The following is a 13,026-nucleotide window of genomic DNA, read 5'->3' on the forward strand; positions in this document are numbered from 1 at the left end:
GGAAGGCTGGTAGAACACCTGGACGGAGGCGGGGCTAGTCTCCATGGAGACCTGCGCGGGTGTCCAATTCCCCATAACAAATGCCTTCTGGCCCACAGGCTCACCTCCCAACTCCATCCCCCAATAACACACAGGGCCATCAGCATCCAAAACCTTTTTAATATGATAGGATTTAGGGTTAGTTTTTGTAGCCGCGGCTGGCCCGGCGTCCTCTTGCACGCTCGAACTTCCGGCCCTTGGATCGCACGTAGGGTCTGTGGGGAAGAGAAAGGAGGTCAGGGCCGATTGTTAGCTGGGAACTCCGCCAGAGGACACCAGGAGGGCCTCAGTAGTGATACCAACCAGGCTGCTGGGAAAGTCTGGCAGTGCAGGAAGCCAAGATGGCACCGTGGGTGGTGAAGTCAGCACCAGGCCCTGGGGGGGTCAACCTGAGCCCCGAGGCGGGGGTACAATGCAGACCCCACCTGGGAGATGCCAACTCAGCCTAAAACAGCTTGGAGTCTTGAAGGCAAGTGGGTAGGGGAGGCGGGGAGCTGTGGGGAGGCCCGAGGCTGGCTGGTGTGGGGAACAGAAGCATGGCAAGGCCTAGACCAGTGATGGGCAACCTTTTGAGCTTGGTGTTTCAAACTTCGCCAAAAAACTGAGCATAACTTGGGTAGTGTGTCCCTTTGAGGAAAAAACATTATTTCGCGATATTTATAGTTTAAATAACATAAATGTTTCATCCTCAGCATGCGGCCACCTCAGCGGCCGCGTGTCATCAGAAATGGCACTGACACGCGTGTCAGAGGTTCGCCATCACTGGCCTAGACTGCACTGCGGGAGTCAGGTCTGAGGCACAGGGCTGGCATACTCACTTGGTATGGCTGTGGGGGGTTCCTGGGGCCTTGCCGAAATGCCTGTACACCTCGCGGCCCTTGCGAGGACCTGGGGGAGGGAAGGAAGGGGCAGGTCAGGCAGAAACCCAGCCCCCAGAGCTCCGGGGCTCAGGCTGATAGTGGGGGGGGGGGGGGGCGCGCGGCGTCCCAGTCTGTCAGCAGTCACACTGCTCACACCCCTGACACGGGGACTAGGCCCCGCCATGGGGACTAAGCATCGCTCACCAGAAAGCAAGACGGTGCCACAGCCCTTGGGGGAGTCCAGGGCCAGCTGGTCGAAGGTGAGAATCTTGCCCCCAGCCTTGAGGATGCGGCTCCGGGCACGGCTGCTCACACGAAGGGCACACACCTGGGCACACAGGGGAACAGGTCCAGTCAGAGCCCCTGCATGGCCACCCAGGGGCTGCTGGGACTTACAGTTCACTGCCCTGGCCCCACAGAGAAGGCCTGCTGCTTGCTCAGCCTGTAACTAACTCCCTTTGGAGGGAGCAACCCGAGTGCACAACAGCTGTTTTTATCACTTTACTTCCAGCAACTCCTTTGAGAATGCAGCAATTCAAAGCCATTACGCCTTAAGGAACCTGAGGCATAAAACGATTTAGGGCCTCAGTGGATAGAGCACTGGCCCTCGGACTGAAGGGTCCCAGGTTTGATTCCGGTCAAGGGCACATGGCTGGGTTGCAGGCTCAATCCCCAGCGTGGGGAATGCAGGAGGCAGCCAATCAACGATTCTCTCTCATCGTTGATATTTCTACCTCTCCCTCTCTGAAGTCAATAAAAAAATATATTAAAAAAAGAAAAAGGCTTAGCACTTTGTTCAGAGGTGACAGAGAAATCTAGACTCGAACCCAGGTTGTCTGGCTCAAGAGCCAGCACTGTCAGCAGCGCCCCAGAGGGGCTTGCCCAGGGACGCAGGACTTCACCCCCACTCAGAGCCCCTCCCCACTCACCTTCAGTTTGGGCACCTCCTGGATTCTCACGTCATCAGTTATAGTCCCTACAACCACGGCGGTCTTGCCCTCCCGGCCAGGAAGCTTCATCTTGCGGATCTTTGGGGGAGGAGATACCCATTAAGTCCTGACTGGGGTTTGAATCCAATCCTGCAGCTTCAGGCATCCAAGGACCAGGACAGCTGGCCCTAAACCCACCCTCAACCGTCTCTCAAACTAGCCTGTGCTAGTTTCAGGTTCAAGCAGATTCTCAACAGACCCCTCTCAGGAGGGTTCTTGACATCTAAGACTTGTGCTATGTGACTTGAAGCCTCAGGATGATCTCATGAAGCCACCCCACCTCACAAGGAGAAGGAAAACAAGGCCAAGCAGCCAAGCCAGTTGAATTGAACTATAACTTGAGGGTCAGAGCGCCAAGCCCACCCTCCTTCCCAGAGCCCAGCTCCTGACACAATCCAGTTGCTCCCCAGGCTGGCTATGTCCCCCCAGCAGCCCCTCACCATCCGGGAAAGGGACAGAGGCGGCCGGTTGGTGCGACTCATGAACAACCTCTTCAGCACCACTTGGTTGAAAGTGGAGTTGGTTCTTCGGGCCAGAAACCTGTATAGCTGGAGGGAAAGGGAAAAGGGGGAATGTGAATTTCCAGGCCACGCCCCCCTCCCCCCCAACTTCCTAAGGGCAAACAAACGACTCCTGGCTTTCCCCTATCTCAGTGAGCTCCAGGGAGAGCTAGCCCAGGTCCATCCTGGTCAGGGCCCCCAACCCCCAGCTGTATACAGCACAGAAGCTGGAAACATTGAACTTCCAGACGCTCTGAGACATGAGCCCAGCTGGGAGGAGCCAGGGGAGACACTAGAATGGAAGCCCTGGACATTGCAGGTTTGGGGTGGCCCTGCCCAAGGGTCACAGGCCCTGACCTCACCTTGACCAGCAGCCTTAGGTAGATGTCCTGGCTCTTGGGCTCCTTGCGCCGAACCTTTCGGTCTTTGTTGTGGCGGATGTCGACTCCCTGCAGGGCGAAGGGGAGACCATAGACCCCATTGTGATCTGCAGGTTACTCACCCCATGAACATCCTCAATGCCTACTTATCTCCCAGAGAGAGCCAGAGTTCCGGGCTCTGCAGGGACAACAAATCCCAGATCCACCCCTGGGAAAGTCGCTTCAACTCTCTGGACTTCAAAGGACTCCCCTGTAAAAAGGGGCTCACCCTGCCTGCAAAGCCTTTAGCCTGACACCCAGCACCTTGGGAAGTTTTAACACAGTAGCCACATTAACTCAGTCAACGTTTTTATTTCTTTGTAAATTGACTTTTTCAACAACGCGCTTAAGTTCTGAATGCTGCTCCCACACTTGGAGAATGGCCGAAAACATTCACACCAACGGCAGGCGCTAATAACGAACCTTTACTGAGAAGGTTCCCACTTTAGCTTTAAGAAAACTCAGGATGGCCCACCATTCCCGCGACTCCCCACGCCTGTTTTTGTGGTTTCCTTTCCAGACTGTTATGAATTGTGAAGAACGACTTGACAGCTCCCGTTTAACTAACACTTATGCACGAGTGTATGGTGAGCACTTCACACAACTTCTTCCCAAACCAGAACCCGAGAGGCGGGATTACTGTGCGCCCATTAACAAGATGGAGTAAGTCGGGCACAGGCTGGGAAAGCCAGATCTCAGGGCGGGCAGGGACCCTAGACTCCTCCCCCCGGAGGCCTGCCTGTTCCAAAACCCGGGTACGGGACGCTCGACAACCCCCAGAACCCAACTTTTCAGGTTGGGGAGTGACAGGTCCGGGCAGGGGCAGCAAAAGGCCGGAAACTGAATGGCTGTGGGACCAGCGCCTAGAATCCAGGCTCCACTTCCCGGCATTTTGACCCCGGTATCACTTAGCCACCTCGTACAATTCGGGCATCTATTCAATGGGAGCTATTAATGGAAAAATACGGGAGGGGTGGAGGCTGCTATGACTGACGCATCCCTGCTCTTCGGGGGCCCCTAAATAGCCCCGCCACCACGGGAATCCCCTCCTTCGGACACCCCCGGGGCCCGTGCCTTCTTCTGGCGCGCCCCCAGCCCGAAACCGCGGTGGATGGAGGCGGATGGCCGAGCCCCAAACGCCTCAAAGCGCACTCACCATGATGGCGCCTTCTGCTCCACCAGGTCCGGAAAGAGAGAGCGGAGCCGAGTGGGCGGGGAAAGCCTGCAGCTAGCGGCGCCTGCGTGACGTCACACTAGCGCGACCCGGCACTCTGCGGCGATTAGGGCTTCTCTATGGTGAATCGGACTGACGGCTAGATGGGCACTTCCGGAATAAGGGCGGGGGGGGGGGGAAACAACCAAAGAGAAAAAAAGGGCCAGCACGTCGGGGGCCTCTCTAGCCCTACCCAGACCCTGGTCTCGATGCTCTTCCGGAAGAAAGGGTTCTGGGAGCAAGACAGATGTCGCGCGGACCTGGGAGGACTGGTCGCGCAGTGACTCTCTGGCCCGAAGCCGACAACCTCTCTGTGACTTCAGGAGGACTGGGCGGGCCGAAAGCTGGAGATGAGGAGGCGGGGCAGGAGGGGCTAGTCTAGACCTCTGGGAAACCTCTGACTCCGTGCTCGGGTCATTTCCTTATCAGACTGCCTTATCTCGTGTTGGTACTTCCAGGCGCGGCCTCAGCTTAGGAAAGTCCTACTTGAGGTCTAATCCGAGATCTTCCTGCTGCAGCCCAGTCTATAGCAGCCTGCATTTTTACCTTTTAGGTTTCGCTTCTCCCTCTGCGCCCAGGGGGCCCTTCCCTGATCCCTCTTCAGCCTCTGCCACCTGGGGGCTGCTTTTCTCAGCCAGAGATTCACATGGCCCAGCGGGTTCGTTGTGAGGGATGTGCACGGTACTGGAGCGCAGAGGAGGCACACTGAGGTCTCTCGGGCTTGGGGGTGGAGTAGAGAGAGGGGATGGGTAAAAAAAAATTCTGAGAGGGGAGGAGAGACTTAGAGGGAGACAGAGATTTAGAGGGGAGAAGGAAGAGAGACCCAGAAGGGTAGTGGACAAACACGGACTTTGAGGGGGGCGGGACCTAGAAAGAGGCGAGAAATGGAGATCCGGGGAGGAGCAGAGACATAGAAATATTAAAATTCCAATAACAGTGTGATTTTGGGCAAATCATTTAACTTCTCTGTGCCTCACTTCCCTTATCTACAAAAAGGGGGTGACAATAGGCCTGGCACATAGGATGTTATCCAGCGTTGTATAAGTTAGTAAAAATGCATAGGACAATGCTTCCCACATTATAAGCGCTCAATAAAAATTAGGCCCTGGCCAGTTTCCTCAGTGGTTAGAGCGTCAGCACGAGGACCAAAGGGTGGCAGATTCGATTCTCAGTCAAGGGCACATACCTCGGTTGCAGGTTCAATCCCCTGGCCCCGGTTGGGGTGCAAGTGGGAGGCAACCAATTGATGTGTCTCTCTAGTATCTGTGTTTTTCTCTCTCTCTTCCTCCTCCCTCTCCCTCTCTCTAAAAAATCAGTGCAGCCCTAGTTGGTTTGGTTCAGTGCATAGAGCATTGGCCTGCAGACTGAAGGGTCCAGGGTTTGATTCTGGTCAAGGGCACATGCCTGGGTTGTGGGCGCGATCCCCAGTAGGGGGCGTGCAGGAGGCAGCCGATCAATGATTCTCATCATTGATGTTTCTCTCCCTCTGTCCCTTCCTCTCTGAAATCAATGAAAAAATATATTAAAAATGTTTTAAATAAAAAAAATCAGTGGAAAAAATAGCCTCAGGTGAGGATTAAAAAAAATTAGGCTCCACCCCTATTTATTGACTGGCCCTTAGTAGATGAGACAAGGAACTGGTTGGGGCAGTGAAAAAGCTGACCTCTCTCCTCCTTTCTCAGAAAGGCCCTTCTTCGTGGGCTTCACACACACCCAGCCTGGCCTCCTGTCGTCTGCCCTCGGTGCTCCTACTTACTCACTTCTCCTCCACAGCGCCCGAGGCCAGGCTGAACCGTGAGGCCTGACTCCTTACCAGACCACCCTCCCATGGCCTCCGACCCAGGACCAGGGTGTTGTTGATAACACAGCAGAGGGCTGGCCGATGAATGGACACCTCGAAGCAGCAGGTAAGGGTCTATCTGAAGTCAAGAGCACCAGACCCTGGGACGGTTTCCTCTTCCTCCTTGTCCCTCCCTGTTCCCTCATCTCTGTAACTGGGTCTCTGTCTGTGAGTCCCAGCCTCTTGGGTCAGGGTGTCTGCCTTTCTGTCTGGGCCCCAAGCCCAAGTGCTGTGTTTCCCTGTCTCTCCATCTTACTGGGTTTCTGTTCCTCTCTCTCTGGGCCATCCTTTGGCAGGCATGTATTACCTGGTGCTGCTGCTACTCTGGGTTGAACACAAGGTACATGGTTGGCAATAAATGAACTCCTTCCTCCATTCATCTCATTCTGGAAAGCAAGCTCTGTCCCTGTCTCCTTTAGCATGTGCCTTTCTCTCTACCATCCTGTCTGTTTCTACATCTCCTGATATTATTCTTGCCCTGATTTCTTTCACCTTCACCAGATCTTTGCCTCTCTATGTTTCTGTCAACATCTTTGCTTTCTGTCTCTTGGTCTCAGGTCCTCTCAGTCTCTGAGCCTTCAGTATTCTCTCCCCTGGCCCTAGCCAGTTTGGCTCAGTGGATAGAGTGTCAGCCTGCAGACTGAAGGGTCCTGGGTTCGATTCCTGGTCAGGGCACATGCCCAGGTTTCGGGCTTGATCCCCAGTGGGGGGCCTGCAGGAGGCAGCCGATCAATGATTCTCTCTCATTATTGTTGTTTCTATCTCTCTCTCCCTCTCCCTTCCTCTCTGAAATCAATAAAAATATATTTTTAAAAAATATTCTCTCTCCTGTTCACCCCTGACCTAGTGGTCTCACAGATACTCTATCTCCCATCTTTCTTCTGTGTCATGTAACTGGGTCACTCACTAGGCGGAAGCTTATGTCATGCACCACTCTGGTTTGGGCCCAAGGTAAATAGTTGGTGACATTTTAAAACATTGACATACAGTATTAAATGAATTTCAGGTGTACATATTACAAAATGATCACAAGTCCAGTTACCACCTGTCACCCTGCAGCGTTAATAGAACATATATTGACCATAGTCCCCATGCTATACAATACATCCCTATGGCTTATTAATAATTTGTGAGTTAATGAGCCTCTCCTCCCTGGTTTTCATTCCGGAAGTGTCAGTCCTTATCTCTCTTTCTCTCTCTCTCTGTCATTTTCTGGGTTTTCTAGAGTCCTAACCTTGCACATTCTTAATTCTACTGTCTTTGTCTCTTTATCTCTCTGCATCTATCTGACTCTTTATCTTTTCTAAAATATGTATATGTTTATTGATTTCAGAGAGGAAGAGAGAAACATCAATGATGAGAGAGAATCATTGATTGGCCGCTGCCTGCGCGCCCCCCCACCGGGGACCGAGCCCGCAACCGGGGCATGTGCCCTGGTCGGAATCGAACCCGGGACCCTTCAGTCGGCAGGCCGGTGCTCCATCCACTGAGCCAAACCGGCTAGGGCTGACTCTATCTTAAGAGATAACACTCTCTCTGCGCGTCTCTCATTGCCTCTGGCTGCTTCTCTGGGTCTCTTCCTAACGCCCTTTGCCTATCTCTGGGTCTTGGTTCCCTGTGTTAGGCTCTGTCTCTCTCTGCCTCTGAAGACCTCCCTCCACGCCCCTTCTCTTTTATAAACCCAATGAATGGACTGGCCCCTGTACCCTCAACAAACATGGCGACCTGGTCCCCGGCTGTAGAGTCGTGACCGCGGCGTGGTGCGCGCGTGCCCTCAACTACAATGGCAGCGGATCTCGCGAGCGCTCCGCCTCTCCCGCGGCAGCCCCTGCGCCAAGCTCGCGGGTCGCTGGGCCCACCCCCCACGTCCCCTCATTGGTGCGTCTCAGGCCAGCCGCACGGCCATTGGCTGAGCGGAGCCACACTCCCCCCCCCCACACCCCTGGGTCAGATGGGGGCGGTTGGCGCTGACTTGAGGGGCAGCTTGGAGGAGGACCAGGCTTGTGAGGAGGGTGCGGGGGTCCGGGCAGGGACCCGAGTCTGGGGGACCGCGGGACCAAGAGGAACGGAGAGACGCAGGCCCGGGACTGGGGTACCAGGGCTGTGGGATGGAGATGGAGAACCAGAACCGGGGCTGAAGGATCCAGGAATGGAAACCCAGGTCTGGGACTGGGTGGTGGAAATCGGGGAGGGGCGTGGGGGAGTAGAGGCCCCGGACAGGGGGAACCGGAGACAAAGACTCAGGCTTATGGATTGGGAGACCTAGGGCTTAGAGACCCAGGCCCGGGTCTGGGGTACCTGGAGGGGAGGAGAGCATGGAAACCAGGCCAGAGACTTGCGGACTAGAGACGGAGGACTCGGACCCAGGACTGGGGGAGATCTAGGGCCCTGCCTAAACCTGAATTGAGGTGGGGTGGGGGAGCCTGAGGGAGCTGCCAGGGCAGGGGGCAGAGGTGACTCCTTAGGGTGAGGCCACAGATGGGGGTGTGTCTGGGGCAGCCGAGGGGCAGGACTGGCAGGTGGCTGGGTGGGCGGAGCAGAGGGGAACAAAGGTGAGTAAGGAGGAGGAGGCCGCAGAAGCAAGGCAGAGGGCAGGGGGAGAGCCTCTGGGGAGGGGACCTCACGCCTGGCTCCCATTCCCTCCCCGCAGAGCAGGCAGCCAGATGCCCAGGTCAGTGCTCAGGGTCCAGCTCTGAAAACCCTGTCCCCTTGCAGGTGCCTGCATGTGGCTCCTCTAGCTCTCTGACTCCTTGGTCCCTCCATGTCACATCCCTTTCTCGGTCTTGACTGGTGTCTGCATCTTCTACCTCCTGCCTCTGTCTTCTCTTTTTCTCCCTGGCCTTTTCGACCCTACACTTTTCCTCTCCTTAGTATCTTCCATCATCCTAGTTTCATTTCATTAAGCTGTTGTCTCCTCGCAGTGTTTCTCCGGCTCTCAGATCTCATCCCTCTTTTTCTTTGTGTCCAGGTGTCTCTCCCTTGTTACGTTCTCCACCTGGAGATGACTGATGTGTGTTGTTTTTCTCTGTCTTTGCATGTCCCCTTTTACCTAATTTTCCCCCAAAGCCCTTATCACCCAACACACTGTATTTCTTTATGTTGTTTTTCTGTTTTATGATTAAAATGTAAACTCTGTGAAGGCAGGGGGTTTTGTCCATTTTGTTCCCTGCTGTGTTTGCTAGGCCTGGATTGTGATTGGCACATGGAGGGTACTGAGTCATTATGTAGGGGGTGAATGAATGAATGAATGTTTGCATGCCCGGGTGTGGACCCTCCAGAATGCTGGCTTTCCTGTCCACCGGATCCCTTCCCTGCTTCCTCGGGGTCTCCCCACACTTGTCTGGGCCTGTCTGTCTCCGGTGCACCTGTGACTGTCCCTCACTGTCTCTCCCTGTCCACAGGCCCGGCCCACTTCCCTCCACCTGACATGGGGGTCCTGGATTCTGACTCTTGCCCTTCTTTCCCACAGAGGCCAGACCAGGAGCTGAGCTGGAGCTGGGGCCACAGGCTTAGGACTGCCCAGGACAGGCCCAGAGCCATGGCCCCACCACCGCTGTCACCCCTGGCCACCAGCACTCCACTCCTGCATGGCGAGTTTGGCTCCTACCCAGCCCGAGGCCCGCGCTTTGCCCTCACTCTCACACCACAGGCTCTGCACATCCAGCGGCTCCGCCCCAAGCCTGAAGCCAGGCCCCGGGGCGGCTTGGTCCTGCTGGCCGAGGTCTCGGGCTGTTGCACCCTGCGCAGCCGCAGCCCCTCTGACTCAGCGGCCTACCTCTGCATCTACACTTACCCTCGGGGCCGGCGCGGGGGCCGGCGCAGAGCCACGCGTACCTTTGGGGCTGATGGGGCGGCCACCTATGAGGAGAACCGGGCTGAGGTCCAGCGCTGGGCCACTGTCCTCACGTGTCTGCTCCGTGGACTGCAGCTGCCTGGGAATGGGGGTGAGGTCCTGGGCAAGCTCCGAGTCTCTGCGGATCTCCCTCTGTGGGCATCTCTGTCTACTTCTCTGTGTGCTGTGTAATGTCTCTGTAATGAAAGTGCTACCAGACAGGCATAGGCTACCGAAGGAACAGAAGCACAGGCCGAGGAAGCTTATTTGTGCCTGCTGCTCCCTCACTAGGTTTTGTCTCTTCCTTCCCCTTCCATGGGGCCTGACCACGGGTGAGTCAGAGGCTCCCGGGCCGATGAGGGCAGCAGACTGAGACGTGATCAGTCACCACCCAGGGCGCCCAGAGGTGGCATCTAGAACATTAGCTCAGGGGGTGCCCAGAGAAGGCTTTCAGGCACAGGAACCCCCTCCCCCCTCCCGGGGGCCTCAGTTGGCACAGGACGGTCAAGATTCAAGGGTCCCCATCTGGTGGGACTTGGTCCTCCAGGCTCCTGCTGGCTGCCTGGGGGATGGTCCTAAGGGATGGTGACAGTAATGGAGCCTCGCAGAGTGAAGCAACCTGATCTGGGATCTGGGTGTTGGTGAGGAACGGAGCTCTCCTTCCTCCCACACGTGGGTCCAAAGGGCGCTGGGATTAGACACCCAAGCCCCGTCTTTGTCTCAGAAGGGGGTGGCCTGGGCACGTGAAGCCTGGGAGGCAAAAAAACGAGGCTCGGGTGCCAGCCCTCCAGCCGTCTGTTGGGGGCTGTTTGCAGTTGCTGTTTCTGAGGTCAGGGGCCTGGGTCTCTGGCCTCTATGGACTCCTTCCCCTCTCTCTGCAGAAATCACCTCCCAACTTCTGCCAAGGCCACCCCGGTTGCTTCTATTGGTCAATCCCTTTGGGGGGAGGGGCCTGGCCTGGCAGTTGTGTAAGAACCACGTGCTGCCCATGATCTCCGAAGCTGGGCTGTCCTTCAACCTCATCCAGACAGGTAAGGGCGGTGGCAGGATGGAAGGTGAGGGCTTGGGGCTGCACTCCTGCGTCCTGGGGGGTGGAAGAGCCTGCCTCACCTCCTGGTTTCCCACATTAGAACGACAGAACCATGCTCGGGAGCTGGTCCAGGGACTGAGCCTGAGCGAGTGGGATGGCATCGTCACAGTCTCGGGAGATGGGCTGCTGTACGAGGTAGGACAGGAGGCCTGGGCCCCGAGCCTTGGGGGGACTGTGGAGGCCAGGAACAGTACCCAGGTGTCTGGTTTCCGGCCCTGCAGGTGCTGAATGGACTCCTAGATCGCCCTGACTGGGAAGAGGCGATGAAGACGCCTGTGGGCATCCTCCCCTGTGGCTCCGGCAACGCCCTGGCTGGAGCCGTGAACCAGCATGGGGGGTAGGTGGGCTTTTCCTCCTCCGGTGAGCCTGAGGGTACCCTGGAGGAGGGATAACGGACCGGGCACATCTTCCCCTCCCGCTGCCAGTCCACTGTCAGGTTCATCAGCCTGCTATTTTTGCGGGTCTTGTTCCCAGTATCCCTAGAGCCTAGAACTGTGCCTGGCACACAGGTGGCACTTAGTGAATGCTTGTGGGATGGATCGAGAGGGAACCTGGCCCAGTAAGAAGAGTCCACCTGGAGGTGGCCAGGTGGCTGTGGGTGGGCCTGGGGACATGGCCGGCCTGGTCCCCTTGCTGTCTGCCTGTCTCCTCCCCACTCTGCACTCTGTCTCTCACCCAGCCCTGTTTACTCTTTCTCACTGTCAATCCGTCTCTGGCTCTGAAGGTTTGAGCAGGCCCTGGGCATTGACCTGCTGCTCAATTGCTCACTGCTGCTCTGCCGGGGTGGCTGCCGCCCGCTGGACCTCCTCTCTGTGACCCTGGCCTCGGGCTCCCGCTGTTTCTCCTTCCTGTCTGTGGCCTGGGGCTTCGTGTCAGACGTGGACATCCAGAGCGAGCGCTTCAGGGCCTTGGGCAGTGCCCGCTTCACACTAGGCACGGTGCTGGGCCTTGCCACACTGCACACCTACCGTGGACGCATCTCCTACCTGCCTGCCACCGTGGAGCCTGCCTCACCCACCCCTGCCCATGGCCTGCCCCGTGCCAAATCAGAGTTGACCCTGGCCCCCGTCCCAGCTCGAACCGTGGCCCACTCCCCCCTTCATCGCTCTGTATCTGACCTGCCCCTGTCCCTGCCTCAGCCTGCCCTGACCTCCCCTGACTCACCCGAACCAATACCCGTCCTGTCACTCAATGGTGGAGGCCCAGAGCTGGCCAGGGACTGGGGCGAGGCTGCGGATCCTCCTCTGTCCCCAGACCCACTGCTGCCCTCGCCCCCTGGCTCCCCCAGATCAGCTCTACTCTCACCCATCACCGAGGGGGGACCAGAAGTGCCAGCATCCTCTGGGCTACTGCCTCCCACCCCTGATGGTGACCCGGGAGTCATCTCTACTGGGGGCCCACCAGACCACCTGCTTCCTCCTCTGGGTACCCCACTACCCCCAGGCTGGGTGACGCTGGAGGGGGACTTTGTGCTCATGTTGGCCATCTCCCCCAGCCACCTGGGGGCTGACCTCGTGGCAGTTCCCCACGCGCGCTTTGATGACGGCCTGGTGCACCTGTGCTGGGTGCGCGGCGGCATCTCCCGAGCCGCGCTGCTGCGCCTTTTCCTGGCCATGGAGCGAGGTAGCCACTTCAGCCTGGGCTGCCCGCAGCTGGGCTATGCCGCAGCTCGTGCCTTTCGCCTCGAGCCGCTCACTCCTCGCGGAGTGCTCACGGTGGATGGGGAGCAGGTGGAGTACGGGCCCCTGCAGGCTCAGGTGCATCCGGGCCTAGGAACGCTGCTCACTGGGCCTCCAGGCCGCCCTGGGCGAGAGCCCTGAACCTCAAAACTTGGAGCCTGCGATGGGCGGGGCCTACATTCCAAGGGGGTGGGGCCTTCGCTAGGGGCGGGGCCTGGCTGCTAGTTAGGTAAGAGGCCCCGCGTGCAGGGGAGCCCCTGTCTCAGGACTGTGCCCGCCTCCTGGGGACCGGTGGTGATGCTAGAGGGTGGCCCGAATGCCAGGGGGTGAGGGCCATGAGGGTCACAGGAAAGGGGGCTCGCCCGGGAGGGTAGTGCCTGGCCAATGAGGGCAGCTCAGACCAGACCCTTGCTTCCAGCTCCTGGAAGACCAGGTCGGCTGAGGGCGGAGCCTCTCATCCCGCGTCACCTAATGATGGGGCCTGGGATGTACGGGCTGGCCAGTCAGGGCCCGGTCTCGCCCTGTCCACTCCGGTGCCTCCATTTAACTGGCCAGGAGGGGCAGG

The 13,026-nt window shown here is 57.6% G+C and overlaps 2 protein-coding genes across 5 annotated transcripts; one reads left to right on the forward strand and one right to left on the reverse strand.

Annotated features, from left to right (window-relative positions):
• Positions 1 to 121: 121 nt before the first annotated feature.
• Positions 122 to 4,035, reverse strand: RPL18 (ribosomal protein L18). The gene is made up of 7 exons (XM_079800794.1): positions 3,964 to 4,035; positions 2,751 to 2,837; positions 2,329 to 2,436; positions 1,829 to 1,927; positions 1,104 to 1,227; positions 858 to 927; positions 122 to 254 (listed from the first exon to the last, which is right to left on the reverse strand). The coding sequence occupies exons 1-7, from the start codon at positions 3,964 to 3,966 to the stop codon at positions 179 to 181; spliced, it is 567 nt and encodes a 188-aa protein (XP_079656920.1). The 5' UTR covers positions 3,967 to 4,035; the 3' UTR covers positions 122 to 178.
• A 114-nt stretch (positions 4,036 to 4,149) lies between these two features.
• SPHK2 (sphingosine kinase 2) lies at positions 4,150 to 12,610 on the forward strand. 4 transcript variants are annotated; one of them, XM_079800768.1, is made up of 7 exons: positions 4,150 to 4,730; positions 5,794 to 5,927; positions 9,330 to 9,804; positions 10,574 to 10,723; positions 10,823 to 10,917; positions 11,004 to 11,119; positions 11,507 to 12,610. In XM_079800768.1, exons 2-7 carry the CDS (start codon positions 5,907 to 5,909, stop codon positions 12,600 to 12,602), a joined length of 1,953 nt encoding a protein of 650 aa, XP_079656894.1. In that variant the 5' UTR covers positions 4,150 to 4,730; positions 5,794 to 5,906; the 3' UTR covers positions 12,603 to 12,610. The 4 variants fall into 4 exon arrangements, with proteins under 4 accessions (XP_079656894.1, XP_079656895.1, XP_079656893.1 ...); XM_079800769.1 differs by having other exon boundaries at positions 4,150 to 4,701; XM_079800767.1 differs by lacking the exons at positions 4,150 to 4,730; positions 5,794 to 5,927 and adding an exon at positions 7,513 to 8,021.
• The last annotated feature ends 416 nt before the right edge of the window (positions 12,611 to 13,026 follow it).

This window comes from Cnephaeus nilssonii, assembly GCF_951640355.1.
Source record: "Cnephaeus nilssonii genome assembly, chromosome: 20".
In the NCBI taxonomy this organism is placed as follows: domain Eukaryota; kingdom Metazoa; phylum Chordata; class Mammalia; order Chiroptera; family Vespertilionidae; genus Cnephaeus; species Cnephaeus nilssonii.

Bases quoted from the DNA above. Each gene is read 5' to 3' on its own strand.
- RPL18 (XM_079800794.1), bottom strand. The intron at 2,437-2,750 runs GTGAGGTCAGGG...CTTTCCCTCCAG, and splicing joins ACCTAAGGCTGCTGGTCAAG to CTATACAGGTTTCTGGCCCG. The intron at 1,928-2,328 runs GTGAGGGGCTGC...CCTCCCCCAAAG, and splicing joins CTCTGTCCCTTTCCCGGATG to ATCCGCAAGATGAAGCTTCC.
- SPHK2 (XM_079800767.1), top strand. From the start codon at position 7,644: ATGGCAGCGGATCTCGCGAGCGCTCCGCCTCTCCCGCGGCAGCCCCTG. The intron at 8,022-9,329 runs GTCTGGGACTGG...TCTTTCCCACAG, and splicing joins ATCCAGGAATGGAAACCCAG to AGGCCAGACCAGGAGCTGAG. The intron at 9,805-10,573 runs GTGAGGTCCTGG...CTCTCTCTGCAG, and splicing joins GCAGCTGCCTGGGAATGGGG to AAATCACCTCCCAACTTCTG.